Source organism: Hyalella azteca, unplaced genomic scaffold (assembly GCF_000764305.2).
Source record: "Hyalella azteca isolate HAZT.00-mixed unplaced genomic scaffold, Hazt_2.0.2 contig7307, whole genome shotgun sequence".
Taxonomy (NCBI): Eukaryota; Metazoa; Arthropoda; class Malacostraca; order Amphipoda; family Hyalellidae; genus Hyalella; species Hyalella azteca.
Window position 1 is genome coordinate 76,046 of NW_025937435.1, and position 15,230 is coordinate 91,275.

Consider the following 15,230-nt stretch of genomic DNA (forward strand, 5'->3'; position numbering starts at 1 on the left):
TAACAAGACTGCAGCGAATGCTGATCTCGGCTAACTACGTAACGTTCAGTAGCTTACAGGTTCCTCTGTCGTGTGTATAACACGATTACTTGACGCGTGCGTATCTCTAACATTTTTGTGAACGATAACAATGGTTTAGCAGATATCAAATTAAAAACCTACCTAGCGAATAATTGAAAGCGCAAGTATTTTTGGGAATAACAGTTCCCTGTCGTTCGCACTCTCCTCTACCTGATGAAACTGAATCCAAACTCCTATGATTGTACAAAGCTGTCTCTTCAAATTAGAAACCGCAAAATTGAATTCCTATCTAACGGCTATAAAGGCATTTTATTTTAATATGACTTGCTGACAAGAGAAATAAATTCGAGACCGACATGATGTTCGTAAGCCGGAAACAGCTTCACGCTTCGCCGTTGTCGTCCGTATCTTACGTTCTATTTACTTACGTTCTATTTTCTTCTCTATGATTGGTGGATTTTGCCTGAAAGGCTGTCAATGATTGGCTGATGAACTTACGATCTCTTAACTTTTTTTGAAAGTATAGGCCCAGATTGCGAGTTCATCTCTGTCGGGATGGTCTGACAAGTCTGGTCCATCCGAGAAACGATGAACTCTTCGACGTTGTGAAGAGCAGGAGAAATGTTAACAAAGACTAAAGTCTTAGCGTTGCCTCCTAGGCTGTCTTGCAGCAGCATCGTCAACTTGCTATTCCTGTAAGGCATAAATGACGCTTCAGACGAGAGTGCAGCGATGACGTCAACGAGGGCAGACGAGCTCTTATTGATGGAGATTGCTTCCTTGAGCGTCTCGGCGGCCGCGCCGCTCGCGTGCGTACGCTCGCTACCGCGACAGCGGCCATACTTTCAATTCGCTAGTGAACGTAAGTACTTACGCTCTATTTTCTTGTCTATTATTGGTGGATTTTGCTCGAAAGGCCGTCAATGATTGTCTGATGAACTTACGATTACGAACTTTTTTTTTGAAAGTATGTGCCCAGGTCCACCAGCGTCAGCTTACCACGCAGCATTGAGCCATTCTGCGTTGACGTGACAGTCATGGTGATGACGATGAGAAGATGTGACCTCGATGACTCAGCATTCTTGTTGGTCGAGGAAGTGTGCCGGCTGCTTAGGCCCTCAAAAACTTCATGAAGATGCTGAGCCTAGTTCACGTGGCGCACGAGGGCGCTCGCTTCCTCGCTTGTCCCGCTTCACTTCCAGTTTTCCGGGCTCTATGTGTGAGTTGCCCCTGAGGAGGTCGATGAGCTTGTAGAGCTCAGGCATGTAGCAGTGGATCTGAACCTCTTGTCGCGCAAGCACTTCTTCTGCCAACTCGAACAGGCGATTGCAGGCCTTCGGGGCGATTCCAGGAGATCCCGCCTCGCCGAACATCGTCCTTCAGCGCGATGCAAACGGTCAGTGTCGTGCCAGGTCTTGGGCAGGAAGTCGACATCTAGTAAGTGCGAGCGACAAATGGGAAGAAACTCGTCAACCTTGTTTCAGCGAACGGAAGTTGAGGCTGGCGAACGATAACCGGCGACACGGCTATATAGATGCAGCTATGGAAAAATATGAATGCAGACTTGAAATGCCTAGCACCATATCGAACCCGGTGGAAGTCTAGTAGCTATTTTAAACTTTTGTCAGTCTTGAAAACATCCGGTCAAATGAGAAGATTTTAGATCTTCTGTGAACAAGTTACGAAAAGTAAAAGAATCTGCGACAGGTCACATGAGGCCTACTCTTCAGTGCCACCACTATGTTAGGTTATTAAATTTTGAATTGATATAGTAGTCGAGCTTCCAGATTTCTTTTAACCTGAATTTGAAGACTAAGGCCAACTTCAGCTTTCCTCCAGAGTCCCGACAGCACAGCTTACCAGAAGTTTGATCCTGCTTTCCTACCAGTACCACCGACGCTACGAGTCACCGAGCATCTTTGCGGTTGTTAACTTCGAATTTATTGATGCGATGGATTATAATCTGGCGATCTTCTGCAAATACTAGGTGTAGTTTAGTTAGTCTACTTCAGGCTAAGTAGTGCTTGAAGTATCCGCCATCCTGCGACGCGTAGTTTGACTCCTTCTCAATTTCGTTGACGAGATTGGATTCGAGCTACGTAGATAGGATTCTTTGCAAGTGCTGCAATCAGAATAATTGTGGTTTCAACTACGAATGCTTCAAAGCGTTGGGTATGTGTTGAAAACCTAGTTGAAAGCTGTATAAAGCAGTCAGTGTAAGCCTAGTTAGTGTATAGCAGGGTCGGCGTCCGAGATAAGGTAACGCAACGTCGCTCACTTGCAAGACTGTGTCTATTGCGTAAGACTATAGATATTGGCACCTATAGTCACAGCATCTTATCTCTTAGCTAAAGTGCTTTCAGCCGCGGGTCTACAACGTACAACATTGAAAGGCACGTCCCAATTCCGGGGTGAATTTATGTAATCCAGGCGACCTAAAACGTAATCTACAAAATGATGAAAATGGCCTCATCATCTCGGTGAAAATTTGGTCGACGGTACCATCGGGCACCACCGGAACAGCCCACAGGCGTAATTTTAACCTTATTCTTACTGAGCTCGTCTCGTCTCTCATATCGTGCGCACGTAGTTCAACATGTACATCGAAAGGAGCTCGTATTGTAGAGTGAGTGACTAAGTGCTTGTCGGTAGTCTACAATGGCGGAACTTCATTCACGAGAAGTTGTAAGCTGCGATAACGAGGCTACTCATTGATAGGGTACGAGACTTTTCCCTCAATTTCCGACGTGTCGCGGTCATAGACATTACCACCAGCTGGCTAATTCAGTATTGAGAAGAAGCGATCTCGCTGGCATCTACAATGCTCCACATACAGTGCGAGCCTCAAGGTACAATATCGGCTGCCATCTAGATATCGTAAAGAATTAAGGCTTACTTAACATTATCCAGTCCAAGGATAAAAAATAGAACGAACAGAATTTAGAAGGGCTGGTTATTGCGTATTGTTCTTTGTCATTCTAGTTTACCATCATCAAGGTCTTCGTCGCTACCGCCAAGTGATGTCTGCAGCAGTTGAGTTACCTTAGACTCGCGGTACGGCACGTGACTATGCTGTAAATTACGACCATAACATTACATCTACAGGATAATTAAACTATACACAATATACATGCATGCACCGCAAAATTTATTCAGGGCATTATCCAAATAAAATGCGACTATGGCCATAATGTATATCATTATGACCCGGCTTGGTTCGACAAACGGACGTTTTACTTCTACGCGTCCGCACTCAACTCGAGCTGTGAGTAAGCAAGTTTGTCAGAATTTAAACATTATGACCAATTCGTTTTGCGAACGGAGCAAAAGCACTTGACTTACTTTCTTCTCAATGGCCATAGAGTCGCGGCTGAGGCTGCTGGTTATCTTGTTTGCTTGTTGTGAAAATCAGCCGCTCCTTCCCGCTCAGACCAAGATTGTCATCTGTTAGATGGGTTGAATTATTGCGCAGCATGACAATGTTACCGGACAGATATACGCCCAGAAAAGTAAGCGAATGTACAGATGGCCGTTCTAACCCGAACGAGATTTGTGTCTCGGGATTCTCATTTAGCCATTAAAATTCATGCGTCAGGCACAGCCCATTCATCTATTGAACGAAGATTACACGCTCGCCGGGCCGCCTGCCACTATTATAACTAGATTAATAAATCAATTGGATAGAATTTGGATTAAGAAATTAAGTTAGGGTAACGCCTTAATTATAGTTAAACCAAGAGGTAGAGTACGTCTTTGACAGCCTACGAAGCAGTCTGGCACGCGTCTCGTGTTCGCCAGGAATTTGCCAGGGAATTTCTAATTATAGAATCTAGGGTTTTAATTTAAGCTTGAACGAACACGATAGTTTTAAAACTAATTATATAAATCTTAGAATATTGAATAAAAATATTAGATTATTAGTGTTGACTGAGGATTATCAGGTCGTCTTAAAAAGCAATAGGAAGCCGTTGTGGGACTTTTCGTGAGGCGAGTTCAAGTGATCATATATGGTAACTTGGTCGTGCAAGGGTTAAGAACCCCCACCACACCTCCTGCTCATATGGTAATGCCAAGTCGACGTCGTCCCTCGTCAGGTTCTCCTCGTCTTCTTGAGCGTTGGCCGTCGCGGCCTCGACCTGCGTGGTTGCATCCGCCATGGTGACGGCGGCCTCCTCCACTGCCTCTGCCTGGGCCGCAGCCTGACCCGCCTAAAAATACAACAATAAATGAGAGTTTTAAGCACCGGATCTGGAGAAGAGTATCCAAGAATTTTCGAACAACATGCAATTCAACGAGACCTAAGATGGTCACACATAGCGGTAATAACAGCAAAAGGTAGGCGACAGATGAGGGTGTTGTGATTGAATCTAAAACTGACCTTAGAAGTCGGGCTTGTTCCCCTGTATGGCCTATTGCACTCTGGGCACATAAATTTCGGAAGCTGGAAAAGAAAGAGAAGGAGTGAAAATTAAGATCAAGTAAATAAAATAGAGCAACAAAATTGAAGCAAGTTTTTTATAACTCGGTTGATATAACAGTCACTGGTTACCTCGAGCATGTTGCTGTTGGCGCCGACTGCAGGCCTTGCAGCGTTGATGCTCATTAACGGTACAAGTTCTTGCCTGCTGCTCCCTGCCTCCGGTCCATCGCTGCCGACGAATCGCTGGCATGTGCAGCATCTTTTTCTTCGTTCCAGATGCCGTTTTACGAGGCATCTGGTAAGAAAGAACAGGAGTAAAAATCATTTTCTAATTCAGTAAAGTGCTGCTCAGCGTTTTCCGAGTTCTAAGTCTTTGCGAGGCGTGCGTCCATTGGCTTGGCCAAGTTTTGCATGAACGTAGCAGTCTTTGCAGGATTAGAAGGAACAGAACTACTGCTAGCCGAGTTTTGTACGAGAGAAGCAGTCGGTGGAGGGTTGCCAGAAAGAGGTACAGTTTTAGCGCCAGAATTCTCTGGAAGTCGGCCTCTCTTCCTGCGAATTGGCGTCAGTTCTTGAGTGTTGTTACTAGAGTGGGCCGGTGCTATATGACAGTTAGTTGCCCAAGTAGGCTCGACCCCATCATGTAGAAACTTTATCATCAGCTCTCTTATGCGCTCTCCTTTGTCTTCATTTTGGTCACAAGATGAAGCCAATTTATTAGCGCTGACCATTTCAGGCCTCGTAGGGCAGCTTGTGCCTTGTGGCACTCATGAATCGCGGTCCTACTGAACACCCGCAATAATCGGTCTAAAAAATGTAATCATTTGAACACCATTAGCATGAATACCTCTCATACCAGAGCAGGTTTGTGGCAAACTCATTGCATTCAAGCTCTGAGTTGTTTCATCGCTCAAGAATCGAGGTGATAGGCTCCAAGTTCCACTGTCTGTAGACCAGTTTTTTTTTTGTAAACTGAATAATGACTGAGATCGGCAGTCGGTGGGGGATTTTGAGACAGAGAACTAGTGCTAGCCAAGTTCTTCATGATAGTAGTTGTCAAACGGGCCTTAAGGAGAGTTACGCAAACCCTTCCGACCAAGCGCCTGTACATTAATGCTCTCCTGACAACCGAGTAAAGTTCTCATGTGCGCTATATAGACGTGTTGCCAGTGTTGCTGCAGCGGGCCTTGTGCGCTATATGACGTGTTGCCAGTGTTGCTGTAGCGGGCCTTGTGCGCTATATAGACGTGTTGCCAGTGTTGCTGTAGCGGGCCTTGTGCGCTATATAGACGTGTTGCCAGTGTTGCTGTAGCGGGCCTTGTGCGCTATATATAGACGCGTTGCCAGTGTTGCTGTAGCGGGCCTTGTGCACTTTGAACTCTATTAGTATTCTTCAGCCGCCGCTCTTCTCTAACAAAGACTGAAGAGAAAAAGTATGCGTAGGTAGTTTTCTCGGGAGCTGCTGATAGCGAGTAGGTAGTCTACTTTTGCCTGACTACCACACTTGGTAATGGCTATAAATATCAGTATTTAATGTCTGAATAGTGTACCTACATGCATTGATTCTCCTGGAAATTTAAATAAACCTTGTAGCCGTTGGGAATTCGCTGATCTATTTTAATTAATCCTCGTACGTTAGGGCAGAGACCCAGTGACTTCGCTGTATGGAGCGAAGTTCTCCCGCTACATTGCCGCTGGGCACTACACGACATCCCTACTAAAATAGCGTAGCTAATCTTACTAAACGTGCATTAATACCATAGATTCGTATTTTTACTCCTACACAGAGGAGCCTAATATCTCTAGTAAATGTAAGCGTTGTTAGTTCTAAATTGCATCTTCCTACCACGGCGCGATCTCTTACAACTTACCTCAACAGTGCCTTCGACCTGGCGGTTATCGTTATTGGACTCGTCACAATTATCATCATTTGATTCTACGATAGTAATAACCTGTATTTTAGCCGCGTCGAGGCTTCCCCAGAGGCGGATTATTTCCGGTCGCCATTCATTCAGATATATGGGCAGAAGGGTAGGGTAGCAAAGTAGATCGTGTCCCGTGATCGATCTACACAGATGCAGTCAACCTTCTCGGGTAACTAGCAAAATCTGTGTCTTTCGTTGCTGACTCTTGAGTTCCTGGATACCCTGTGCCATCTCTTCGATATAATTGCTATTCGTCGAAATGGTATAATGGTACAAAACACAGTTTCCTGCTTCGGTATGTGTTCGTTGAACTAGCTTGTCGATTAGCATGTTCAATGCTGTCTGGAGCCCCATCCCAGTGAAAATTTACAGACGCGGCAGCTTCTGATTTGGGCTGGGGCGACTCTAAATTGTTTAGGGATTCTACTCGTTATACCCCAGAACTTGGTCACTTTATATGGCCTTGTATATAACTCCCGAAATTTACAATTGCCCCTGAAATGTCCAGGTGACTGAAAACGAGACATCCATATGAACGACATGTGCATCATTGCGTTAACCGCAAGTCGCGTCTTAAATCGCAGCCATTGACTCAACTGCCGAAAGTTGCCTTGCCAGTAAAACTACAATGGGTTTTTGAGGGTGAAACCCGCGGAATATCATATTTTCTATGATTAGAAGAAATTGATATTTTGATATATCTTGCCTGCGTTTTCACTAGAAAGTAAAAAAACAACTTCTACAGCCTTGTGCCCGATCAGCAGACTGTAAATTTGGCCAAAACTTGCGTCGTAAAGCAATGTATTTTCTCGATTCATTAACCATTGTGGGGGGGGGGGCGCTGAAGCCATCCAGAATATCCTATTTGCTGCTATCTTAATTTATCGAATCTCTATTGTGGCACAGCCTTATACCACGCTCAAGGCAATAACGTCAGGAATTGAGCTACGTTCTTCTTTTGGATATACACGAGGTTGAACTGGTCGACGTAATGTAACTAACATTTTGGTTCGTTCATTGACCTCCATTAGGCAGTAGTTTCCCTATCCCGCGTGACCCAGGCCAGTGTGTGGCATTAGGTTACCTTTGATATGTTGTAATTCCCTTGTTTTGATGAATGACTGCAGATGAATAATTGTTATTACTCAACTGATTGGTCACATAGCATGTACATTTAATCAAAATGTGCTGGATCACGTATGGAGATATGATGACAAAGGTATATCTCTCCTGGCGAAGATCTGAGATCTTCATACTGGTCAAGAAAGTAGTTACCCTAAAAGAGTCGTCGTTCATCTTAATTCACGCAAACATTATTTCATACTTGGAAATCCATTGACTATATCCAGTGTTCCCTGCTGTCGTTTCGCCTATGTGAATTATTGGTTGACCTAAATTTCGTGCTCTAACTGTGCAATACTGACGGTGAACGTAAAGAGTTTTTAGTGGGAACTTGAGCATTATGAACTATTTCAATTCTGCCCGATTACGATTATAACAAATGTGATGACAGATAAACTATTTTATCCCGTTTTTTGTAATTACAATGTTAACAAAAATTTGGTTTATTAGGCTATTATGATGGTCCGATCTTAATTTTTTTAATTCATTGCCACTGATCCGGCATGTCACTTATGCTGACAAGGAGAGTTATAGAAGGCATTTAAGGTTGAAGTAAGGATCATTTATTTTTTGTTAACACTCGTGGCTATAAAATTCACATGTAAAAAGCTTTCGCTTTTCATTTGGTGGAGGGTGACTGGACTCTAAACTGGAAGCCAGTTCCTTCACGCCGCTCGTCAGTCTCAACTTCTCTTGCCGATCGCCCCCTTCGGTTTTCTTGTACAACAATACAAGAGTGTATTCTGGTATCAGAAAACCAGCAGCAAAGTTAGTAACCATCAGTCAGTAAACCTGGGGGTAACTGCAACACATTTACCCCCAGGAGCATGACTGCCACTATCACAACACTGATGGCTTCCAGCCCCTCATGAAGTCTTTAAGAAAAATGGATGCTGATATTCCAATGAACAGCATTCAAGCCCCAACAAGTGAAAAAAACAAGAAAACACAAAACAAGAAAGAAAAACAAGAAAAGTTGCTATGAAATTAATGATTTTATTTCAGCCTCTGCCTGGTCTGCGTTCCATACAAAAAACACTTCCGTTGAAAATAAAACATCAAAGTAGCTTGAAAAACATCAGTTATTCGAGCACTGCCAGTGGCAGCACAGCTAGCCCTTACATTTAAAAAGAATTAAAACTAAAATATAAAATATTTTTAATATACAAAGGATTACAAACCACATTTACAAATACAAATTTAAAATTTTTTCCTTTTGTCCGAATCTCATTATAATGCTTGCGACGGACATGCCTACTTAGAGCAGGTATTTCTATGCAGAATGTCTATGCAATGTGCCTTTTCAGTTGAGGTTTTCTGACGCAAGAATATTTACAGTCAGGACACCGCAGAGGTTTTTCACCCGAGTGCCTGAACATAATGTGACTTGTTAAGTTAGTCTTCAAATTAGTAAAATACTTACATTCAGCACAGTTATATTTTCTCTTGCCTTTACATGTTCTCTTGCATTGGATACGAACAGGAGTAATGGCTTACTCACGACTGTTCTCGGCCCAAGACTGAAGTTAATCGCTTGAGACAGCTTTTATAGCTTCGCTATTTGATGTCACCAGGGGCGTGACTTGATAAACAGGAAAGGCTAATACAAGGAAATGCTTATGAACATATCGCATGTGGAGGATATTATCTTCAACAAGGAAGACATCAATCAGGAAATATCCAGGGACAAATGGTATCAACATTGTCACCTGACAGATAATTACAGCAATTAACAGGTTACTTCTTAGCAAACGCTATGTATGAAAAACTTCAACTTATTACTTAAGTTTTCTACTCAGAAACTAAATTTTGTAAGAAAATTGTTGAACATTGCAATGTAAAGAGAATTTTTTTAGAGATCAGCTTCGTCAGTAATATTAACAAAAACACAATGATAATATGAATGATAAGTTAAAATAGATATGCGAAATACAAATTAACAAAATTAGAATCATGAGAACAATGTTACCAAATATTAAAACCAGGAATGAAGTGTAATAAAACAAATAATCATACAAAATATGCATGCCAGCACCCCACACTCCTGATGCACTGATGCCCATGACAGCCTCACTGGGAACATCCTTCCAAGGAGCACATGGCTGACCAAACCCACTAACAAACTAGATTATAAGTTAATGACTGCAGGCACAGGAAAATGACTTTTGAAAATGGTAAAAATGTGGTCATAATATTTTTTCAATAAATATTGTCTTGGTGAATGCAGACTCAATACGAGGAATGATGCCTTAAATATTCTGAGGGTCTTGCCTCACAAAAATATTCTGAGGGTCTTGCCTCGCATTAATAATATCCTTCCTCTCTACCTATCCTTGGACAAGTGTCAGGAAAAATACTTAGGAATTTTGACATGAACATATCAAGGTCTTCAAAATTTAAAGAAAAAAATTTATTGCAGAGCTGCTGGCTTAAAGAAGACTTTCACTCAACAGAGAGTATTTTCATGAATATTATATGCTTGATATCAAAATTTCAACACAAGTCATTGATTGAGCAACAAAGAGATCCACAGATTCACTAATTTTATTCCTGATCTTCATACAAAGTTCACTCAAAATTATTATTTTCAATAAAACAACATAGGATATGCCCCTAACAAAATGAAGATTCTTATCCCGGCAAACACTCCCCACCTGTTTTTCTGTCACCCCTGCCATGGCTGAGGGTTGTTGGGGGGCGTGGGGAGCCTCATGAGCCTCACTTGGTGCTTCCCTCTTGCAGGGCACACACAGCGGGGCAGGAGGGACTGGCGGGTCCCAACAACCAGGGCTGGGGAGCTCACGGGCCTGCCAAGACAGATAAAAAATATTTCCGTTAATGAGAAAAAAATCTTTCTGGAAAATCTTGCTGTGTTTGGCACATATGATCATTAGTATAAAACATTGTTTTGCAAGATACATGCAAATATAAAATATGTCAAATTTTACATTTTTTTATTCAAAATTTTTTGCTTTTGACAAAAGATTATATCATAATCAAGTTTTCAGATGCCAGCTAACATGTGTACCTTTTCATCATAATTGAATGGTTCATCCTTTACACTTATAATCTCCATTGCATCCAACAGCTCCTCCTTGATGTTCTCAATTGGAACTTCAGGGGCTGAGGAGGCAGCCCCAGCATCCAAAACTGCAAAAAGGAAACAGTGAAGTAAGGTGAAAAATGTTCCTCAGGAAAATGTTTCCTCAACATAGGAAGCATTTAGTTATTTCCTAAATAGGTAAATGCAATTGATTTTTTTGTAATGGAATAATTGATTGTAATATAATGGAAATTGTTTGTAATGGAATAATTGTTTGCAATGGAATAATTGTTTGTAATGGAATAATTGTTCGAAATGGAAATTCTTGTCTGGAAATGTGTAAATTACAAAACTTTGGATTCAATTCCCCACCATGAACAGAGCAACATACAACCCTGCCAATAAACTATAAGTGCAGGATGGAGCAAAATGCCAGGCTCACCTTCACACTTCACACTGCCAGCATCAGCACACACTTGAGCGAGGCTTGGCATGGCACACCAGCCCCTCCCCACGGCAGCTGCAGGGAGTTGGCGCAGCAAGACCCGGCACTTGAATGCATTGCTTGCCATGATAGTATGTGATGATTGTAGATGTGTAATAACTGCTAAAAATGAAATCTTCAGGCTATGTGACACATTATTGAGAAAATCTGTATACGTATATAAATATATCTGCACAAAAAAATTCATTAAGCAGTTACACTTTTAAAACCACCCCAGGGAAATCCATTAGCTGACAAGTCCTTTGCGGCATAAGTTTAAATGGGTGAAGTTTGAACCCTTCTTGAAATGGTTGTCAAATGCTCTATTTTATAGAGGATAAGCAAATTTAAACTCAGTCATTCCTTAACAACAAGGAAAATTTTTTGTCCTGTACTTTTTGTAAGACGTATTGCATCAAAAATTTGTTTTCAACTGAATGAGGTTGCTTTTAATTAATTTACATGAAATGGCACAATTAAAAACAAGTGATAGGAATTATATTTTGGCTATCATAATTTCAATGCAAAAGAGATTCTATCTACAAATTTTGTTAAGCCATGCCCTAGTTTGCATATCATTAGTTATAGTAATAGCAGTTTCAGAGAATTGTCCTCTGGAGAATTGTCCTCTGGAGAATTGTCCTCTGGAGAATTGTCCTCTGGAGAATTGTCCTCTGGAGAATTGTCCTCTGGAGAATTAAAGTCGCGATTGAACCCCGCGTGGTACGCAAACGGCCAGGTGACAATCCTGTCACCAGCCTCTTGGATCGCCTGGAAAGGTTTATTTAAAGGTTTTTCAAAGGTTTATTTTAATATAAACTAGAAGATCTAATATAGAGACGAAATCGGCTCTAAAAAAGTTGGAATTCCTCGTTCAAGCATTCAGAATTGCCATCTGCCATTACTCACCCACAACAAAAATAAACAAATATCGCCACTCGACATATAGGCCCATGGCGTCTTCCCGATGATTCTTGTAGTTTTCGTGACTTGAATCGAGAAGAGATATATCTACAATTAATTTTAGGTACTCAAGCATCATATGCATACATAACCATTTTCTTCACACATGACCATAACTCAGCCACATTCATATATCCTATAAATTCAGTTACCGTGTTCCTTTATTTTCTACGGTAAAACTTTTTCTACTGGACTGAATAAATAACAATACCTACAAGTAATAGTGAGATTATTAAATCAACGACTAGGAGGATATTGAAATATTTAGAAATAGAACATAGCCTTTCGATTCATTTAGTATATAGAAAATTGCAACCTAGACTTCGAGGAAACCAAAATAATTTTACTAATAAATTACAATAATAATTAATAAAATAACGGCAAATAATTGTGACTAACCCATTCGCAAGAAGAACTAACCTTATAACACTGGATATTTTCGGCCTTCTGAATGGCTTCCGGTGATGCCAGCAGACATTTATGCCTCATGAAGGCTGGGCAGCCTTCCAATTCTCCATATACCTAACTTGAAAAAATTCAATCTTGGCTTCAAAAGTCTATCACCAACGTGAAGAAAAACATTTCATTGACCTGATATCAGCCAACATTCGTGATAACAAATATAACCTAACCTAACCTTCCAATTCTCCTAAATAGAAATCTGTTTTTCCCTTCAGCCAAGTCTCAAATGTGTACCCGTCTCTTGGCGCTATCGAATACCACTGTTTAGGCATGCCTGCATGTAGATAGGATGCACTGCAGAGAAGAAAGAAATCAAAAACACTGTCGTAACGTGATATTGACAAAAACGTTACACTGTTAGAAAAAACGGTGAAAAAATGGTCCCACTGGCGTTCTAGTGGCCGGTGGCCCCGTGAAAATAAACTGTTTCGCCGTTTTTATCAGATGTTTTACGGATTTCTAGTGTTAAATTAGACTAAAAACGGCGACACGGTGTTTCTTTTCACGTGCTGACCGGCCACTGAAACGCCGGTAATACCGTTAACGGTAATTTTTCTACCAGTGTAGAAATAAGGTAATTTTTAAAATATATCTCTCCATTCAATTAACCTGCTACAAGATCAATATAGACATTAATAATAGATTGCACGACTAACATAATCAATATTTAAAGTAAACTCTGATGACCTGTGAGTTAACAAAACTCCATTCTGTCAGGGGTAGTAACATTTGAAAAAAATACACTCTTTAGCTTCTGTAAGATATAATAACAATGGATATCGCTGTCACAAACACAGCTAGCGGACAAAAAAATTCGAATTACCTGTACAAATCCATGTCTTCGGTATGCCATGCGAAGCTCGACCCGTACGACCCAAAATACAGGTGCACTGTTAGAAAAATGACCGTTAACGGTATTACCGGCATTTCAGTGGCCGGTCGGCACGTGAAAAGAAACACCGTTCCACCGTTTTTATTCCAATTTAACACCAGAAATCCGTAAAACATATGATAAAAACGGCGAAACATTTTATTTTCACGGGTCGACCGGCCACTAGGATGCCGGTGGGACCGTTTTTTCAAACAGTGTACGGCCTATTGACGCCAGGAATAGTGGAGCCATAATTTTCTTCCAACAACTTCAACATCGAGGGGAATCTTGGAAAATTCCAAACCTGCGCACAATACAATAAGTATTCATTAAATGCATATCTTAAAATAAATTTCAATAAATAATAATGAATTTAAATTATCAATAATTACGCAAAATGTAAATAAAATACCAAGAACAACAATATACCTTCGTTTCTTTGCGCATAAGCGATCCATCAATACACTGTTAGAAAAATGACCGTTAACGGTATTACCGGCGTTTCAGTGGCCGGTCGGTACGTGAAAAGAAACACCGTTTCATCGTTTTTATTCCAATTTAACACCAGAAATCCGTAAAACGTCTGATAAAAACGGCGAAACAGTTTATTTTCACGGGGCGACCGGCCACTAGGATGCCGGTGGGACCGTTTTTTCACCGTTTTTTTCTAACAGTGTATCTGCCGCATACAGCACCTCGCGCTCAGTAATGTCCCGCCAGTAAATCTTCGTAACTGAGGTTTTTTGGACACGCATATACGCTGCGCGGTCCTGTTAAATTTTCGAATTCCTTCACGGACATGAAGTCCCTCTCTTCAATCGAATCTTGCAGATAGATACCAGGGCCTATACTTTCAAAAAAAGTTAAGACATCGTAAGTTCATCAGCCAATCATTGACGGCCTTTCAAGCAAAATCCACCAATCATAGACAAGAAAATAGAGCGTAAGTACTTACGTTCACTTAATCATAGACAAGAAAATAGAGCGTAAGTACTTACGTTCACTTAGCGAGTTTTGAAAGTATGGCCCCAGGATAAACTTCCCGTACCTTCTGTCGAAGTGGCTTGGTCATCAGCTGAGACTTCATAGACTCGAAGTCGTCTACAGTACACAGCTTTCCTTCCGGCAGACGAAGCTGTAAATGCCAAACAAAACTCTAGTATAATATAAAAATCGTTAAATTTTCTCTTGTCATCAATGTTTAATATAATCAAATTTTTATTTGGAAAAATTTAACCTTATTTTATTTCTTTACGTTAACTTCAGTATACTTTATTTTAAAAAATATGAACAATAAATGATGCGAAAATATTACAAAAAATTAAAAAATTATTTTAAAAAATTCGTCGAAAATATAAAAAATAAAATCAAATCTCTAATATGGAATATTCTAAAAGTACATAAAAAATACATCTACTATAATAATCCCTACATTATTTTACTTAATTCGGATATTGTTTTTTTTCACGATATTTCAATGCTTGCGCAAAAAGCGAATATAATAAACATTTTAAATATATATTACCTTCACAATGCCACACTTATTTTCATTTTTATTTTCAATAGTTTCTATATATGTTGAAAAATTACTAAATTCGCGCCAACTCGGTGTCAGAGTCGGCACAATTTACATTTCAACACTTGATTTACTTCTCTTTCTTTTACAGGAAGCCATTTGTGATAAAAAATATAAAATATTGGATTAAATCATTACATATTTCCTCTCACATATTTCTCTCTCACCCCACCCTTTTTAATCAAAATTTAAGTTGAAGTCTTGGCCTATTCACGCCAGGAATACCGTAGCTTTCTACAAGAGTGGTAAAAATTGATGGGAATCGGTAAAACGGTAAAAGTTTATGTACTTGAGTAAAAAAATAACAATCAAGAGTGGTTAAAATTGATGGGAATCGGTAAAA

At 40.6% G+C, this 15,230-nt stretch overlaps 1 protein-coding gene across 1 annotated transcript; it reads right to left on the reverse strand.

The window, feature by feature from the left end:
* Window positions 1-2,994: 2,994 nt before the first annotated feature.
* On the reverse strand, window positions 2,995-11,180 carry LOC125178132. Its single transcript, XM_047881203.1, has 6 exons — window positions 10,974-11,180; window positions 10,517-10,638; window positions 10,143-10,295; window positions 4,644-4,736; window positions 4,071-4,229; window positions 2,995-3,093 (listed from the first exon to the last, which is right to left on the reverse strand). The coding sequence occupies exons 1-6, from the start codon at window positions 11,101-11,103 to the stop codon at window positions 2,995-2,997; spliced, it is 756 nt and encodes a 251-aa protein (XP_047737159.1). The 5' UTR covers window positions 11,104-11,180.
* Window positions 11,181-15,230: the final 4,050 nt, after the last annotated feature.